The sequence below is a fragment of the Arachis ipaensis genome, chromosome B8, assembly GCF_059453495.1.
Source record: "Arachis ipaensis isolate K30076 ecotype BB chromosome B8, ASM5945349v1, whole genome shotgun sequence".
Taxonomy (NCBI): Eukaryota; Viridiplantae; Streptophyta; class Magnoliopsida; order Fabales; family Fabaceae; genus Arachis; species Arachis ipaensis.
This window is the reverse complement of record NC_142443.1, coordinates 11,168,102-11,187,309: the sequence shown is the minus strand read 5'-3', so window position 1 is coordinate 11,187,309 and position 19,208 is coordinate 11,168,102. Positions and strand designations below refer to the sequence as shown.

General features: G+C 32.9%; 5 protein-coding genes and 1 non-coding gene across 8 annotated transcripts; 2 read left to right on the top strand and 4 right to left on the bottom strand.

The window, feature by feature from the left end:
- Positions 1-1,038: 1,038 nt before the first annotated feature.
- On the bottom strand, positions 1,039-2,387 carry LOC148547205 (uncharacterized). Its single transcript, XM_088495330.1, has 2 exons — positions 2,118-2,387; positions 1,039-2,028 (listed from the first exon to the last, which is right to left on the bottom strand). Exons 1-2 carry the CDS (start codon positions 2,385-2,387, stop codon positions 1,039-1,041), a joined length of 1,260 nt encoding a protein of 419 aa, XP_088351456.1.
- A 311-nt stretch (positions 2,388-2,698) lies between these two features.
- LOC148547204 (uncharacterized) lies at positions 2,699-3,361 on the bottom strand. The gene has a single exon (XM_088495329.1). The coding sequence runs from the start codon at positions 3,359-3,361 to the stop codon at positions 2,699-2,701; it is 663 nt and encodes a 220-aa protein (XP_088351455.1).
- Positions 3,362-4,092: 731 nt separating this feature from the next.
- Positions 4,093-6,858, bottom strand: LOC107613952 (uncharacterized). Of its 2 annotated transcripts, none has more exons than XM_016316153.3 (6): positions 6,651-6,858; positions 6,426-6,558; positions 6,233-6,336; positions 5,856-6,027; positions 5,620-5,754; positions 4,093-5,519 (listed from the first exon to the last, which is right to left on the bottom strand). In XM_016316153.3, exons 1-6 carry the CDS (start codon positions 6,689-6,691, stop codon positions 4,302-4,304), a joined length of 1,803 nt encoding a protein of 600 aa, XP_016171639.1. In that variant the 5' UTR covers positions 6,692-6,858; the 3' UTR covers positions 4,093-4,301. The 2 variants fall into 2 exon arrangements, with proteins under 2 accessions (XP_016171639.1, XP_016171638.1); XM_016316152.3 differs by having other exon boundaries at positions 6,233-6,345; positions 6,651-6,857.
- Positions 6,859-9,923: 3,065 nt separating this feature from the next.
- LOC107610477 (NDR1/HIN1-like protein 6) lies at positions 9,924-10,613 on the bottom strand. The gene has a single exon (XM_016312528.1). It carries the CDS (start codon positions 10,611-10,613, stop codon positions 9,924-9,926), a length of 690 nt encoding a protein of 229 aa, XP_016168014.1.
- Positions 10,614-16,319: 5,706 nt separating this feature from the next.
- On the top strand, positions 16,320-18,300 carry EPF1 (epidermal patterning factor 1). Of its 2 annotated transcripts, none has more exons than XM_016314141.3 (2): positions 16,320-16,524; positions 17,987-18,300. In XM_016314141.3, exons 1-2 carry the CDS (start codon positions 16,395-16,397, stop codon positions 18,241-18,243), a joined length of 387 nt encoding a protein of 128 aa, XP_016169627.1. In that variant the 5' UTR covers positions 16,320-16,394; the 3' UTR covers positions 18,244-18,300. The 2 variants fall into 2 exon arrangements, with proteins under 2 accessions (XP_016169627.1, XP_020965911.1); XM_021110252.2 differs by having other exon boundaries at positions 17,984-18,300.
- A 256-nt stretch (positions 18,301-18,556) lies between these two features.
- Positions 18,557-18,628, top strand: TRNAG-UCC (transfer RNA glycine (anticodon UCC)). The gene has a single exon. It is a non-coding gene; the product is annotated as a tRNA-Gly (tRNA).
- The last annotated feature ends 580 nt before the right edge of the window (positions 18,629-19,208 follow it).

The following is a 19,208-nucleotide window of genomic DNA, read 5'->3' as shown; positions in this document are numbered from 1 at the left end:
ATTGACTTTTTGCCCACTAAAACCCTCATAGGTCTCTAGCAATTCTAGAATGCTTTGGCTTGTATTAGGTGCGCTCTTGCAAAAAAGGATTGAATCATCAGCAAACAAAAGGTGATTAATTGTTTGGCATCTCCGATTAACTTGAACTCCTTGAATTAATCTGTTTTGCTCTGCCTTGTGTAGCAAGAAGGAAAGTCCTTCTGTACAAAAAAAAAAGAGATATGGAGATAGGGGATCACCCTGTCGGATGCCCCTATTTGGCCTAAAATAGCCAAATGGTTGACCTTCCACAACAACAGAGTAAGAAACAGTCGTTACCAATTCCTTAGTCCAGTTAATCCATTTAGCATCAAACCCCAGCTTATCCATAATATACCATAAAAAATGCCATTCAATCCTATCATAAGCCTTGCTCATGTCTAGTTTAATAGCCATCTCATGCTCTGCCCCACTTCTCTTATTTTTCAAATAGTGCATACATTCGTGGGCAATTAGAATATTATCTGAAATGAGTCTTCCTTTGAGAAACGCACTCTGATTTGGACTTATAATTTTATTCATAATACCTTGTAATCGGTGCACCATAACTTTAGAAATAATTTTATACATAACTGAAGACAAACTGATCGGTCGTACCTGAGTCATGTCACTGGCATCTGGCACCTTTGGAATCAAACAAATTTGAGTATGATTGAAGCTTTTTAAAATTCTGCCACTGTGAAAGAAACTTCTCACTGCCTTAAAAACGTCACCTCCAACTATATCCCAGAAAAAGTGAAAAAACTTAGCTGTAAACCCGTCATCACCAGGAGCACTCTGAGCATGAACACTAAATGTAGCTCTTTTGACCTCGTCCATAGTTACTGGCCTTTGGAGCCTACGGTTCATGGAAGCTGTAACCTTAGACTCCAAATCCTCTAAGTATGGATTCGGATCAGCCGAACAAGAAGAAGTAAAAATATCGCAAAAGTAGTCCTCAGCTACCTTTGCAATATCCTCCGGTTTTGATGCAATCTCATTGTCCCTCCCCGCTAATCTCTAAATTCTGTTCCTTCGCATCCTTGATTGAAATTTCTGGTGAAAGAATCTAGTGTTCTGATCTTCTTCTTTTAGCCACTTGATTCTAGATTTTTCTCGCCAATAGCTCTCTTCTTTCAAATATGCCAGCTCCAACTTCTCTTCCAAACTGGTAACCTGCTCTCCCCCATTGATTCCAACCACCCGCAACTCCTCTAGTTTAGCTTGAAGGTCCTCAATTTCTTTCCGGGAGTTTGCTTTGTGAGTTTTCTGCCATTGAACTAGTCTATGTCTACAAACTTTCAACTTTTGGGCCAAGGAGAACATAGCCGAGCCTACAACTTCCATTCTCCACACTTCACTGACAATTCTCTTGACATCCTCTTCTCCACACCAACGTTCCTGGTATTTAAACCGCCTTTTACTATGCCAGGATTGAGGTTCGGTTTCCATCAAAATTGGAGCATGATCCGAGCCTGACTCTGTGAGCCTGTACACCACTGCATTCGGAAACTTCAACTTCCATTCCATCCCAACTAAATAGCGGTCAAGCCTCTCCTTCACCAAATCCTCTCCTTGTCTTCGATTTGTCCACGTGAAAGGGTGCCCCACCATTCCAATATCCACCAATTCGTTACTGTCAATAAAATTAGTGAATGTTGCAATGGTGGTTGCTGATTTTTGGCCTCCACCCTCCTTTTCCGCTTGGCTTGTTATAGCATTAAAATCGCCTGCTATTATCACTTTTCCTTCCATGTGTTGGCTCATTGTTATAAGCTCCTCAAACTGTAAGGATCGAATTTGTTCTGAACAACTCAAATGGACACCAATGAACGCCCATAGCTCACTGCTTCCGACTTCCTTAATTTCGGTTGCCGCAAAAAATTCTCCACTGCTAATAATTTGAACACTGATGCTGTCCTTCCAAGCTAGCACAAGTCCTCCTGCCACTCCTGCCGGGTTAACAATATGCCAGTTTTCGTAGCCGCATACCCGAAGTTTTGCTTCCACCTGTCGAGATTGGTTCTTTGTTTCACTTATAAACACAATCTCGGGGGAGTGGGATTTACAAATCCCTTTTAAGGTGTGAGCCTGTACACCACTGCATTCGGAAACTTCAACTTCCATTCCATCCCAACTAAATAGCGGTCAAGCCTCTCCTTCACCAAATCCTCTCCTTGTCTTCGATTTGTCCACGTGAAAGGGTGCCCCACCATTCCAATATCCACCAATTCGTTACTGTCAATAAAATTAGTGAATGTTGCAATGGTGGTTGCTGATTTTTGGCCTCCACCCTCCTTTTCCGCTTGGCTTGTTATAGCATTAAAATCGCCTGCTATTATCACTTTTCCTTCCATGTGTTGGCTCATTGTTATAAGCTCCTCAAACTGTAAGGATCGAATTTGTTCTGAACAACTCAAATGGACACCAATGAACGCCCATAGCTCACTGCTTCCGACTTCCTTAATTTTGGCTGCCACAAAAAATTCTCCACTGCTAATAATTTGAACACTGATGCTGTCCTTCCAAGCTAGCACAAGTCCTCCTGCCACTCCTGCCGGGTTAACAATATGCCAGTTTTCGTAGCCGCATACCCGAAGTTTTGCTTCCACCTGTCGAGATTGGTTCTTTGTTTCACTTATAAACACAATCTCGGGGGAGTGGGATTTACAAATCCCTTTTAAGGTGTGAGCCTGTACACCACTGCATTCGGAAACTTCAACTTCCATTCCATCCCAACTAAATAGCGGTCAAGCCTCTCCTTCACCAAATCCTCTCCTTGTCTTCGATTTGTCCACGTGAAAGGGTGCCCCACCATTCCAATATCCACCAATTCGTTACTGTCAATAAAATTAGTGAATGTTGCAATGGTGGTTGCTGATTTTTGGCCTCCACCCTCCTTTTCCGCTTGGCTTGTTATAGCATTAAAATCGCCTGCTATTATCACTTTTCCTTCCATGTGTTGGCTCATTGTTATAAGCTCCTCAAACTGTAAGGATCGAATTTGTTCTGAACAACTCAAATGGACACCAATGAACGCCCATAGCTCACTGCTTCCGACTTCCTTAATTTCGGCTGCCACAAAAAATTCTCCACTGCTAATAATTTGAACACTGATGCTGTCCTTCCAAGCTAGCACAAGTCCTCCTGCCACTCCTGCCGGGTTAACAATATGCCAGTTTTCGTAGCCGCATACCCGAAGTTTTGCTTCCACCTGTCGAGATTGGTTCTTTGTTTCACTTATAAACACAATCTCGGGGGAGTGGGATTTACAAATCCCTTTTAAGGTGTGAATTGTCAGGGGTCTCCCCAAACCCCGACAATTCCAAACTATAGTTCTCATGGCGCCTTGGGTGCCATTTGTAGGCTGGCACCCTCCACCATCTGTTCAACTGCATTTTCATCCTCTGTTCTTGCTTTCTTTGTAGTTACTTCAACTATACCACTCATCAACCTTTTTTTGGGTTCACTTTTAGTATCTGACTCTGCAGCACCTTGTCTTGCTAACCTTTTCCACTTCCTACCTTTTTCTGTGGTGAGACACTCCCCAATAGCGAATTGCATAAGCTGCCCTTCATCCTCCTTTGGGTTCACTTTTAGTATCTGACTCTGCAGCACCTTGTCTTGCTAACCTTTTCCACTTCCTACCTTTTTCTGTGGTGAGACACTCTCCAATAGCCATACATTCTGTTCTAGAATTGGCTAATTGAAGTGACTCAGGTGCTGCCCTGTTACCAGTGTCTGCAAATTCTTCCAATAAGCAGTTTAAGACCGGTTTTTTCTTACGTTGAGTGGCCTTATTCTGGTTTTGGGTTGAGTTGTTGAATGTTCTTTCTCCTAGTAGATTCGCATTCCCACTTGGCTAGCTTAAAAATTTGGAAAGATAGGAGACTCGAACCCGCAACCTCTTAATTGAGTATGGGGAGTCTATGCCATTTGAGCTATTACTCATTAGCAGAAAATATTATTTACTTAATCAAGAATAAATTATTGTTTTTATTGTAAAATTTCAGATGAATAAACAAAACTAATTTTGTCCTACCAAAAATAGTATTGTACAACAAAATATTCAAATATACTAAAATATTAATTTCAACTAATTTTATAAACGATTTCAATGTTACCTGCTACCCATGGATGAACATTAAAAGTTAAATGCTAAAAAGAATATTTAGTCTTTAAATCTAAAGAGAGTCACACAGAGTAGAAGCCTAAATTAATGGATCACTCAAAACTTAAACATGCTATTAGTACTTTTCAAATGCTCTCTAAGTCTCTATTATCTACTTTTGTAGCTGGACTTTGCTTTCTTGGCACTCTCTCTTTAGAGCTGTGAACTTTGCAGCTATGTCATCATACTCCGGCAACTTTGGATGAACATGATTTGGACATGAGTATGTTCTAACCATCTTGTCTTTGCCACAACTGCGCCGCTGATCTTGAGGCATCGACATGGCCCTCGAGTAGTTAGCTTCTGTTTCTGTTCTTGTTAAGGAACAAGTAGTATTCCTTGCATTGGAACATTTGGAAGAAGCATAGTTTCCCATTGAAACAGAGTACTCTGTTTCTATTTCATTGCTTCCAAGAAAATTATGCTTAGTTTCACCACTATAACTATTTCGATTCGGCCTCGGCCTCTGAGTGATGTTAGTGGTAACTAAATCATCCATGAAGGGTTGGCAATCACAACATTCATCAACCGAAACTTGATGAAAATGTGTAGCTTTGATCCATTTCTTTGGTTTATCATCATCATAATCATAGAGGAGAAATTGACAAGGTTGGTCCAAGCTGCATCCACTCATTCTCATGTCGAAAGATCTTCTCCTTGTGCCATCTTCACTTTGACACGACTGCGAAATCTTTTCCTTCAATCTCTTCTGAGCATAGCTTGATAGGGAAATTCCATCCGGCGAAGGCTTTTGATCCTTTCTGAGGCGATGAGTGCCATGTTTATGCGCCGAGGGACTTCTCCATGGCTTATGATAGTATACCATGTATCCAATATCCATTATGCCTATGCTTTCAAAAGATGCTGATCTCCTTCTTGGCCTTTTAACTTCATTTGCCCTTTTGCTCTTTGTATAGGCCCTTATGCTTGACTTTTCGCTCCACGATTCGTGTCGATTTATGTTGCTTTCATAACAAGTCATTTGAGTTTCTTTTCGTCCTCTCTTGGATTGGCCAGAGGTTCTGAACTTAAATAGTGTTTGGTCCTGGAAAGTACCATCTTTTGATACAGAAAACTCACATTCCTCAATGTCACCACCATAATCCTCAACCTCAGTAAAGTTCACTGTTTTCTTTTTCAAAGGAGAGTTCAAGATATATGGAGGATATTTCTGAACAGCAGGTACAATTGCAGAAACATCAATTAAGGTAGATTTTGGTGAAGAACAAGAGTCATTTGGGTTGGACATAGATGAATCAACACATGTAAGATCCCTTTCTATCTCTTCAGTCTCTGAAGGATCTACTTGATAACCTTTGTTTTCTTTGACCTGTACAAGAAATATACATAGGATAAATAGGATGTATGGTACTAGTTATTAAGATATATACCATAAATTCATGTCTAAATTACATGTTATTAAGAGTGACCTGTTCTTGTTGCCAACTGGGGTAGTATTGAATGGCTAAAACCTGTTCTTGTGTGCAGTTTTCCCTTACTATTTCATCAACCATTTTCAACTTGAGATCTTCTGACACTGGATTTCCTGATAGGTTCTCTTTTAACTGTCATTTAATTAGAACTTGCATGAATATTGATCAAAGTAAAAAAGTGCATCAAAATTTCAAGGTTGTGACCCTTTTTTTAATGAAAAGAAGTTCAGTACCTGATTGTTTACAAGATTTCCAAGAAGTAGCTCCATAGCTGTAGTGACAAACTTGTCACCATAACGCTCTCCAAATAGCTTCCTTATGACACAGAGCTCAGGAATCTCCCCACATCTTGCAGAAGCATATATAAGACTAGAAACTGCTTCATTGATATCATTAGGACAGTCCCTGATATTAATTAAATAGTTGAAATTATCAGATTGGAAATTGCATTTTGATTTATTTATATATCCGCTAGAGATTCAAAAGTTTAAAAGTTGAATCAAATATAAACCAAATATAATAAATATATATTTAAAAAATAATAATTTATGAAGTAGGAGTATCAATATGGATTATGGAATTGAGGTTGTAATTAGATAGGAATTCATACCTGTGCCTTCGGATATAGGAGAGTTGAGAAAGAACAAATTCACAGTAATGATCAAGCAATTCATATACAGCAGCTAGCCTTTCATCTTCAATGAGCTGCTCAACCTGTTGTTGCTAAGATATAATTAACAATTAATCATAAATCATAATGATTAGAATAGCAACCACTACTAATAAAGCATAGTTCAACAAACCCGGTTAAGAGCAGTTTCATCATGGCCACAATGTATGAGTTCAGCCACATCTTTTCTCAATTGCCTTGCAATTGCTTCCCTCTTGTTCTTTAGCAGCTTCAGCCTGCACCTCCCTCTTTTCATTGCTCTCTTACTATATATATATTATTGCAACACAACATGATCATTCAAATGAAAAGGAAAAAAACATGTTATAGTCAGCAGAAACAAAAGAAAACTCATTACCATTTTGAAGCTTTGGACCAACCAAACCAGATGTCAAACATGTTTAAGACTTGATATCAGTTTCTTGATTCATTTACAGGTGTTTCATTTGTAGAGAGGAGAGTGGGTTGAAGAAGAAGGCATAAAAAAGAGATTATCATTGATGAGAAATTGATTAATTAGTGGGACTCATAAGAGAATGTGACAGTTTTGGTCTTACTTAGAAAAAAGAGAAAACTTCCCCAATCCACACACATATAAATACACACATGACACGTCAGCACTTTGTGGGGCACTAGTCTCTTGCAATAACAACCACTCTCTGGGAAAAAAAAATGCCTCACATTGGATCCAAACTTATCCATCTTAATTTCATTTTATATGATAAAAAGTACCTAACTAATCATATATATATTAAAAGAATTATTTTTATATTTACCACATAAATAATCATTAAAAAATAAATATAATTGAAAAAAAAAAAAACAAAGTGAGGCATGCTAGGGCACTGAAACTGAACAACCTTAACAAACACGCTAATGTTTTTTATATTTTTATTCTTAATTTAGTTAGTCAGTTTGCACCACCAAGAGGGTGACTTTTTTGTCCACATTCTATGTCTGATATTGCACTTAAATAAGAAACTATTCTAATGCAGTTTCATTTTTAAAAAAAGAAACTAAATTGGACTGGTAAGACTTTTTTTTGACGAAATATCATTATTGCTAAAATTAAATAGTTGTAGAAATACTTTCTCTAATTAATAATTGTAGAATAATGTGACATATATCTACTTTGTAAAGTGTCTCGTAGAAGTATTGTGTATTGGCCATACCCTTTTGGCGACATATTATTATTTATTAATCACATCATTTAAAGTGTTTGTCTCTTAGTTATTGTACAAGTGAATGCTTAAGAAAAAGTCTAAAAGAGTGAAAATCAAATAATTAGAAATACAAATTAAAACCAACGCAAGTTGGCACAGATGGATGAGGGTCTGTGTCCTTTAACTATTTCTCTCGAGTTCGATACTCACTGGAGGATGGGAATGGAGCTTGTTTGTTTGAAAGGGTCGCCCACTTTGCCTCTGCAGTACCTGAGAAAGATGCTTCAAGAAATTAAAGTAGTAAATTAAAGCAGGTAACCAATTCAACCCACCTCCCTCTGCTTCATTTCGACTCACACGTAATTGTGGGACGCTCAACAACTCATGCTATGGGTCCTTCTTGCTTATTTGTGAGGCATTTACATGCTCAAGCTTATCATATACAAATAATAAAAATTTGATTTCAATAATATTAATCTAGCAAGTAAACAAACAGATAAATAATCACGATTGGATGAATACATGTTTTTTGTGAGATATGGTTTTGATTACGATAAATGCTAAAAAAAACTAACAAAATTTTTTTTAGTTTGTAGTTAGTTATTAATATTTAAAAATTTGGTATAAAAATTAAATTATTAAATTACAAAATTAAATTAATAATTAAAAATAATAAATTTTAATAGTTTTTAAATATTTTTTATTACTCCAATTGTTGAATTATTTACATTCAAATTTTATTACCAACCTACTTGAAATTCCGGCTCACAAAACTGAGGATCACTATTTGAAAATTTTCATCATTATGAAGACGGATAAAAAGACCAAAAAAATATTTACTATTTTAACTGGTATTTGGAGGGAAGGAAAGAAAGAAAAGTAAAGTTCTTAAAGTATATTAATTTACAAGTAATTAAACAACTTATATCTTCATTTTATTAATAATATGCTTATACTTTGACAACATTCCTTTCAGAAAATTCATTTATATTATTGAGTGTCATTCAGAGAAAACTAACAATTTCGAGTTCAGAATCGCTTTGACAATTTGTTTAGTATTCCTTAGCAACGAAGGGCGACATTTCCTTTTTATGAAAAAACAATTGATATATATATTCTATGTTTTATTATATTAGATTAAAAATATAAAAAACGTACACAAAATAATATATGTAATATTTTCATTTTATAAACCCTAAAACGTAGAAGAGAAAAGAATCTCGTGGTGCACGATCGAATGATGTTCCAAATATTCATCTTTGTCTAATTGTCTTGGATTATTCTTCTGTCTTCTTAAATAATATACGTCAATTATATTGGATAAGGTATAACCGTATAAGGTTAGTATAAATGGATTGGGTATATTACTATATTAGTATTTCTTAAATGGATTTATTTTCAAACTGAAAATTAGCAAAAATTTTGATTTAAAAATTTAAAAATTTTTTATATTATGATTAGGAATTGATTTTGAAAATTTTTTAATAGATCAAATGATTTTAAAATTTAATCATATTACGATTTTATATTTCACGCATGTATTTCATTTATTTTTTTAATTTTACATAAAAATTTGATTTTCGATACCTTGGACAAAGTTAAATTATATTTTTAATAAATAAATACAAAGTGTTATGATAATTAATTAAGCTTGCATCTCTCGTAAATAATTGCTCAAAATTAATACACTTTCTATCGATTTTGTGGGGTTTTTTTTTTTCTTTTGTTAACTTTGTTTTTACCTTCAGCTAAGTACTAATATAATTGGACCAGTTTTTCAATTTTTTTTTACATAACTGAATAATAATAATAATAATAATAATAATAATAATAATAATAATAATAATAATAATAATAATAATAATATTCGATAGTTAGATACATCTTTAATAAAAAGTTTTAAAAAATTATTTATTCTTTTTAAATACACTAAATTATACTAAAATAAATACCAAGATATAATTATTTTCATATAAAATTAATAACTAAAAATTGTTAAATAATTTAATATATTTAAATAAATTATCATCTAATAATTATCAACTTTATAGAAAAACAACTATTCTTTATTTTCCATCACCCAATACTAAAGGCATTATGGAGTTGAGATATAAGTATATAAGGCATTTTTTTTTACCAAAGATAGGAGACTCGAATCCGCAACTTCTTAATTGAATATGGGAAGACTATGTTATTTGAACTATAATTCAGTGGCAACGCATTTCTTTGTTTTTTTTTAACAAAAAATATGAAGACTCGAACCCGCAACTTCTTAGATGAGTATGGGAAGATTATGTCATTTGAGCTATTACTCATTCGCAACGCATTTCTTTGTTTGATCACAATAATATGTTTCACTTTTATTAATTTGGTATTTTGTACGAATAGTAGAAATGCATTTATCAATTCTCATACAAATTCTCATCATCTATATATTAGATATGATTAAAGAAGGTTATAGGTATGATTTAAGTCCAGAAATGAGCAGCAAAGCTACATTCTTTGTGAGAGATATTAGGCGTTTTATCTTTCTGGATATTATCAACAACCATTGAACAATTAGCACCAACTCTAACATTCCATAACTCATGAATATGCTCACCAACCACAGGGGTTACAGGAATCTTCCAAATCAGCACCAAAGGAATCTTCCCTTCCTTCTGCTGCGCCATAAACTGCTCTTTCTCTTTCGAATCCACTTCCCTCTCCCCCTTCAGCGTCATATTAATCATCACCGTGTTCTTCGCCGCTTGCAAGAAAGGTTCAAACTTTCCCGCGCAAAGCTCCTTATCCGAATACATTATGCTCACGGAGTTATCTTCTCCATACTTGAATCCAATCTTCTTGTTCGGATTCTCGCACCTCACAACCACCGCCATTTCAGTGTAAAGCTTGCTGTCGTTTCGCATTTCGAAAGCCTTCACTTGGAGACTGTCAATGCCGTACACCGGAATCTGAGGCCGGAAAACGAAGTACATGATGGCAACCGCCGCCATGAATATCACGCAGAGAAGTAGCATGAAGCAGAGGCACCAGCAAATGCAACTCATGAACCAGCAACAACATCCGGCGCCGTCACGAGGCGGCGGCGGAGGACCCCTTTTCTTGTCTTTATTATTATCCTCTAAGGACACGTAACTTTTATGAGAGGAATTCATTATTCAATAATGGAATATTATTGAAGCATGCAACTCAAGAGTAGGGAATAATAATTTAAAGAAAATAGTTTATACTTTATAGCTTGTTCTACTGTTTGTTAGGAGGCCGGAATAACAGAGAATTAAGTAAGTTGTTAGTAATATTCATGGACGCGGTTGGTTTTGTTTATCAAGTTTGTAATAATTAAGTTCTAAATTTAGGCATTAGTTCAGACTTAATTAAGATTGCAATATGGTGCTGCTCGATCACCCAAAAATTGTTAAGATTCCAAACAGTTTCTTAGGTGGATCATATACTCTTTAACTTAACAAGAAGCTACACTGCACACCAGAAAATCAGATGACAAATTATGATTGAGTATGGTTTGTTGCAATCTTTGTTTTGAAGTTGGATTTTGAGATAGGACACTAGCGGTGGAGACCTGGGCTCGAATTATTCCGGTAGCCGCATTTTCTGTCTAGAGAAATGTTAGGTAACTAATATTTTTTTTAGTTTTTATCTTATATTTAAACTAACTACTACTCATGTTACATTTATATTAAAATTACTTATTAATATAAAATATATATTAAAAATAAATTAAATTATATACGTCTAATGTCAAATTTTATATTCTAATCTAATTTGTTAAAATATATAGAAAATCAGTTCGGGTAATATTATCAGTTCGGATAATATTATTAATTATTGAGTAACTATTCTTTTGATTAATTTCATTAGCAATTAACTAATTAAGGATAATTAATTCATTTTTTGTTTTTTGATGGATAGAAATAATAAGATACGAAATTTGAGTCTTTAATTTTGATTATCTAAAAATAAATGAGTTTAATTTTGATAAATTGATAGTATAAAATATTATATATAGTCGTACAGTCACATTCGTTTTTTTGGATGACCATTCATATGGTCAATATAAAAAGTAATTATTTTTATTGATGTGACGTTACATAATTGAATGCACGTATAAAACTATTTTACTGATATTGCGTCAAAATTAAATTTATAATAAATATTCTAGTTTCATTTTTAAATAGTGGATCAATGATTAAAAGTTTTAAATTTTAGATCAAGAAAAAATAAAGGTAAACATGGATATAATCGAAGATATGCTTATTACTGGTATTTAATTAACAAAATTTGTATAGTTTTATTCTATTTCTTTGTCACATCTTATATAAAATGAAAAGTTTTTGAGTGAGGCTATACATTTAAGTTTTTTTGACAATTAAGTTTAATTAAATTGGTTTACATTTAATAAAAATCAACTTCATTAATTACTAGTGCATGTGAACATGCTACTTTTTCATATTTTACATTTTTTCTTTGTGCTCTTCTTTCTTTTCTTTGTATTCTTCTTTTTTACATATTTTTTTGTCATCATCGTTCTTTTATTGTTTTGCTATTGCTATATTTTTTTCTTTCTTTTCTTCTTGGTAATTTTTGTAGTATTATATATGATTTTTTATTTTTTTTTTATTTTTTTTATTTTTATTCTTGTCACGAAGATAAAACAAAAGAATTATGAGAAGTTAAACAAAAAAAAAAAGATGATTATGATAACGAAGAAGAAAAAGGGGATCAGAGGAAGAATTTTGAGTTATACAAAATTTATCAAAAAATAATACCGAAATTTTTTTACCGTGACATAAAAAATTTTTTAGTTACACTTATTAGATTAAGTTCTTGCCATAAACAAAAATAGGACCGAAATTTCATAATTTTAATATCAAAATTTTGTTATAAAACACAGAAATATCTTCTTTAATGCTGCATTTTTTTGTTTCTTATTCTTCTTTCTTTCTTTCTTTCTTTCTTTTGCTCTTATAAGTCTTCTTTTAGGAGTATTACTTCTCATATTAGACTTGAATGAACATGTATTACAATCTTATTTAGTTGAATGAATGCAAATTTATACTTAACTTATTGGATTGAATTATTGCTAGAAACAAAAATAATATCGAAATTTGTTTAAAGTAGTGATACCGAAATTTTGGTATCAAAACTAAGATATCTATATATTATTGTTAAGAAATTTTGGTGTTATTTTTCTGATTAATTATGTATTGTTGAGTTAAGAAATTAACTAACATAATTGATGATGACAAACATTAGTTTATTGGGCTAATTATTAAATTAGATTTGTTCACTTTGTTTAAGTGATGCAGGCCAAAGAAGTAATATTGCGGCAGTCCAATAGTATGGAGATCAAATCAGAAACAAAAATGGGCTATAAATCACTTAAAGTCCAAATTGATTGAGCAAAGAAATCGCTTGGGCTAATTAGAATCAAAGCCAACCCAAGCCCGAATGAAAGTTCACTCAAGCTCATTCTTCTAAGTTGTTGCCTCCAAAGCAACGTTCACTTTTTCTTTTTCGATCGGAACTAAGAGAAGTGAGAGAAAACTTCATTCCTAAGTCTTTCATCAAAGAAGAAAAGAAAGAGAAAGGCTAAAGAAAAAAGGTTGAGGTCTAATCACCCAAATTCACCCATCTTAGGCTAAGGCAGAAGTTAAAGGTAAATTATTTCCTCTTGCATGCATCGTGCTTTCTTCTCCTCTTCCCCAACTCTTTGTCACTCTAATTTGGGATAAATAGAGAAAGTGATCTATGTTAACAACTGTTGTAAATCAATGGCCAATTTTATTTCTTAGAGACAAAGTAGTATTTCAAGGGTTCAGATGTGGGATTGCCATTGAAAACTGTTCTTAATAGCTTCCCTGAGGCTTTCGGTCAAGCAAGAGAAAGTCAAACTCACATTTCTAATTTGGGGATTAACTGAAAAAGTGAAATAGTAAGTTAGTAGCACACAGCTCAAGGGGTTGACTTGGAAGAGAGCAAATCAGCATCATACAAGGAGATACAAAAGAAGATTTTTCTTCCTTTAGAAAAAAATGAGAGAAACCCAATTTTGAGGTTATGTTCTGAGAAGAGTTCTCTGAAAAAGTTCATCAACTTGGACAGTGTTTTCTAATCAAAAGAGCATTCTTCCAGAATGAGAAACTAAATCAGAGGCATGCAAATCTGGTTCATCGCATAGCAAAGAGGCTGTTGAAGCATCAATCTCCTTCATGTTTTACAGATTGTAATTTTCTTTTCAATGTTCATCTGTTTATAATTTCTTGAGGTAAAAGGTTGAATGAGAGAGTTCTGGAAAGAGCCTAAGAGTGGAAAGAGGCAGAGAGAAACACTTGAGTGAAAAGCCTAGAGTGATTTCAGATTTCTTTAGGTTGATTCTGTGCCTTGTATCTTGTACTAGTGAGGTACCCATTTCTTAGTTGGGTGAGCACTAAGAGTAAAGAGTTAGGTATTAGCATAGCCAAGTCAAGTTAGGTTAGAACTTGATAAGAAAAGGATTGTGTCAATTCTGTGGAATTGGTGTATGTAATACTTTAACTATAGTGAAAATTCCACTACTGTTGTGGTGGAGACTGGGTGTAGGTTGCATTGCACAAGGCAACTGAATCAGGATACAGGATGGTGTCAGCTTCTCTCTTTCCTTCTCTGTTCTGTTTTCTGAAATTCATGAGATAAAATGAAATTGTATCATAAATTTTCTGCTGCTGAGTTCGAACAGAATCCAAGTGAAAGTTTATAAGTTAAGACATATTTTATTAAAGTAAAAGAAAGTCATAGATTCAACCCCTTTCTCTAAGCCTTCTACAACCTTCATGTATAATTTAAAAGTCTTCTTCTTCCACTTCCTTATTTTTCGCTGCTGCTTCTTCTTCTTTTATATTTTTATCTTTTTTATTTTATTTTTTTATAATTATTTTTATTTCACTCTCTAATGACAATGATAACGATGATGATGATGATGATGAATGATGAATGATAATGGAGAAAGAGGAAAAGGAAGGAAGAGAAAAAATTTAAAAAAAAGAAGGAGGAGGAAGAGAAGGCGGTGGCGGTGGTAGTGGTGGTGACAACAACGACGATAATAAAAGAAGAAGAAGAAGCGGTGTACGAAAGAGAAAGATAAAGAAATGCGCGTGAATATAAAAAATAGTTATACAAGTTGGTTGGTCTTAGTTAGATAAATCACTTGATTGTGGAGCACTTTTAAAAGTTTTTATATAAAAAAATAGTTTGATACACATGCAAGAGTAGATTCAGGGGCGGAACTATATAGAAAAAAAGGGAGACAATAGCTTCCTCTAATTTTAATTTTTTTACATATAAAAAAAATGCGCGTGAATATAAAAAATAGTTATACAAGTTGGTTGATCTTAGTTAGATAAATCACTTGATTGTGGAGCATTTTTAAAAGTTTTTATATGAAAAAATAGTTTGATACACATGCAAAAGTAGATTCATGGGCAGAATTATATAGAAAAAAAAGGGAGACAATAGCTTCCTCTAATTTTAATTTTTTTATATATAAATTATATATAAATTTCAGTTTAATTCTCTTTAAAATTTTATTTATATTATTTTATTGTGTAAATATTTTTGGCTCCTCTAATATTTCATTTAACTCCCCTTTTGAGTAGACCTTGTATTGCATTGGGCTTAGAGAATAGCTGTATCAAAAGAGTATAATATAATTATATCAATAGCAAATTTTAAGCCTTTGAATCTATATAATCTTGAAGTCATATGAAGATAATTTAATAATTATTTTAATTTTTTTAAAAAGTTTTATATAAAGTGTAAATTAAATATTAATTTTTTTATTCTTTTATATATTTAATATATTAAAAAAATATTTTTCCCCTTTCAATTTCTTAACCAGTACTTTTATTCCTTACAATTAAATCCGTATATATTCATCAAATTTGATAGGATTTATTACCTTTATTTAGAGTTTTAGACAAAACCTGATGAATGAATAATTAATTGATAAAATCATATAATAGTTAATGAGCTAATTAATCAATGAGAAAACAATATCCCATGCATGGACTATATATATATATATATCTTAATTAAGATCGCGCCTTAAATACATGGCAAGAAGAAGGAGAGTATTAATGGCAGTCACACTCACCATCAGACCCTCGGTACCGAATTTATTTGCCGAACTACATCCTACACACACCAAACATTAACTAACTACTAATTTTTATTTTCATTTTTACCTAAGAAAAATAATCTCATTTTAAAAGAACATTTTTGTCTACTTATACAATCTTACTTACTATATTATTGCCAAATACCATTTTTTTTCACGTTTTAGTTAATCTTATACTAATAATATAGAAAAGTTATTGTTATTTAATTAGTACCTTTTATCTAGATAAATTAATTTCAAGATAGATCCTGATAGTAAATGAATTAAAAAAAATGAATAGCAAGAAGAAGGAAAATTGCAAAGAAATGAATGGAGTAGTGTGCAATGAAGGAAGGAAGCGGAGGTTGCATTAATGGTATGTGGCGATAGATACGTGTGCTCGATCGTATTGAGTAGTAATCACGTAAAACAACCAACTTGCCTTTTAAGTCCTTATTACCCTTCTTCATTCCCATGCATGGAACAATTTACAAACTATGTATATGAAGTTCGATTTATCTTGTGACTAAGTGTATATATGTATGTGAATAATGTGATCAATATAATCTCCTTCGTCTTATTAGCTTACGCACCCTCTTTCATGTGAACTGCTTCATTAACTATATATCAATATATATATGTATATATATACTTGGCCTCTTGGCCCCATCTTCCTTCCATTCCTCTATACTTTTAATTTTTGTACCTTAGTTACCTATATTCTCATCTCATATATATTAGGTCCATTTCAGTGCAGTAGTCAGTAGAGTAGTACATATACTCAGAAATGATCATGATCATGACCACCACCATGACAAGGACCTACTTTTGTGCTGCTATATTATTCACCCTTCTAATGCTAATGGCTTATAGTCCCGCTACAATCTTTGCCAGGCACATAACCAGCTTTAGTTTGCGTAAGTAACTCATTCTTCTTACTTTTAATATTTTAATCATTGCCTAAATTTATACTAGTCTATCTTACCAAGTAATTAAAGAGAAATAATGTTATATTTGTCTAAGGAAAAGTCTAGGGGCCAGCAATTTTGTTAAATTCTGGCCAACATGTAACCAGCAAAAAAAAGTGAGCCATTGGATGAAATCTCACACCAATCTCACACCATTAAAACCATAATTGATAACTATTTGATGACTACAAATAACAAAAATTGCTGGTTCCCTAGCATTATTCTTTGTCTAAACTTAATGTGCTATTTATTTTTTAAATAAAATGTATCTACGGGATTATGAGTCTAATTTTTAGAGTTTTTTCGTTTGGTTAAATATGTTTATTGTTAGTTGCATCATGAAATAATTTTTAATATCTCGATTTTTTTTTCTAATATTATGTATCTAGTCTCTCTCTTATGGATATATATATATATATATATATATATATATATATATATATATATATATATATATATATATATTATTTCGGAGTTATCTAAAATTGAAGATTTGGATCTAAACGTGAAGTCCAACCTTTTTAAAGTGTTGAGTTTGTCGTCTATTCTGGTATAACGAAATCATCCCACGTCTTTGAGTGAAAATAAGAGGTAGTACAAGAGTTCTGATACTTAAATTAACAAAAATTTAATGCAATTTTATAAGTTATGGTTTTGTAAAATATATTTTAGTCATTTTGAACCTAACTTTAAGTCGTGGTCCACGACATAAAAAATTACCAATTTATAAAATTCATCAAATATAAAAAGTCATTCTTCCAAAGCAAAATATTTATATTTATTTAAAAAAGAAAAAGGTATTGTATTTTCAAGAAACTATATATATGATAATGATTATGCAGATCAGTCCCTTTTTGATTATCTATACCGCGAAGCGGAGCCTCTTATATTGAGAGGTAAGGGGCAATAAACCCCCATATTTTTTCTCTTATAAATTATATACATATAATCTCCAAAAAATTTTATTTAATAATTTTTTTTATTATAAAATTAATTTTTAATTCCTCCATAAGATTTAACCTAACTCAACCCGTTGAAATGGTGGGTTGTGGAAGGTAAAAAGAAGAACTTGATAAAACTTAGAGAAGGGAGAGTGTGTATGTTATTCACAGCTCAATCACCATTCATGAGGAAAATGAGAGTGCAAAAACTGAACTGACAAAGTGAGTCCATGTTGCTATAAATAGTTGCTAACTAACTTTCTCTCTTAGGCAAGCTAACTAATTCACTAATGAGTAGTTCTCTAACTAACACTGTACACTGAAGTGTTAAGTCATGTAACACAACCCCTATCTATATCTAGTTAGTTGTTTAAAAGTGATGCATGAACCTTAATGAAAAAGTCTTGGCCATTTGTGAATTATTATGAAATATTTAATTTGGACATAGAATTGATTTTGTTGTAAAGCAGGTGGCGATGAGCATCCAGTTGCTGTAGTGGCAAACACAAAAGATGGAAGCAATGTGGGGAAAGAGAGGTTGTTTAGGGGACCGGACACTCTACAAGTGGCCGGTTCAAGGTTGCCGGATTGCTCGCGAGCCTGTGGATCTTGCTCTCCATGCCGGTTGGTGATGGTGAGCTTTGTTTGTTCATCCCTTCAAGAGGCAGAGACATGCCCTATAGCTTACAAGTGCATGTGCCATAACAAGTCCTACCCTGTCCCTTAATTAATATTATATAATAGAATAGAATTCAACTCATCAATTCCAATTTCATAACCCGTGTAATATATAATAATAGATTTAACTTTTCCTTTCTTTTTATGCTTCTCCATTTCCAAATTACTCTTTTCTCTTCATATGTTGTTGTTAAATATGTTAAACAGAGTGCTTGAGTGCTATATATGACATGGTTTTTTCGTAATGGTGGGGGAAATAATATTTTCCAGTACTACTTGTTAAGAGTTAATGTTTAATGTTTCTAATTGCATTTGTTTATACAATTTATTATATATGATAAAACTTTAAGCAAATAACATCAGCGTTTGTAGTCCAACGGTTAGGATAATTGCCTTCCAAGCAATAGACCCGGGTTCGACTCCCGGCAAACGCAGTTGTTATTTTAACCAGCCATGCTCTCTCAGTCCTTCCTCTTTGCTGGTTGGTGACGCACTTTGTTTTTTTCTTATTGGATAGAAAAGATGGATTAATGGTTCAGTTTAAGCATTGTATCTGGGCCCAACTTTTATAGTCATATAATAAGTCCACAGCGCGTTCAGCAGAATTGTTCCAAAAATATAAAAGTTTGAGACTAGTAATTTTGGTTAATATTTGGCTAATAAATTCAAAACAATGTAGGTATTCCATAAATGTGAGTATAATTTTTTTTTACGGTATTTTTTAGGCCTACCAGCTAAGGACTAATTCGTTATGGATTGGAGTTTTATTACGAGTTGCTCCATGCATAAGGTTGAATATAAATTTCCAATATTTGTTTAAGCGTACTTGCTTAAGCGAACTAGTGAGCTAATTATTACACCAATTCAATTTGATTTAGTATAAATTATTATCTAATAAATGTTAATTTAAAATAATAATACTTATTGATTATGTAACATTATTTATTCCAAAAAGAACCAAGTTATAATTCAAATGGCATAGTCTTCCACATGAATTTTACTCCATGTGGTCTG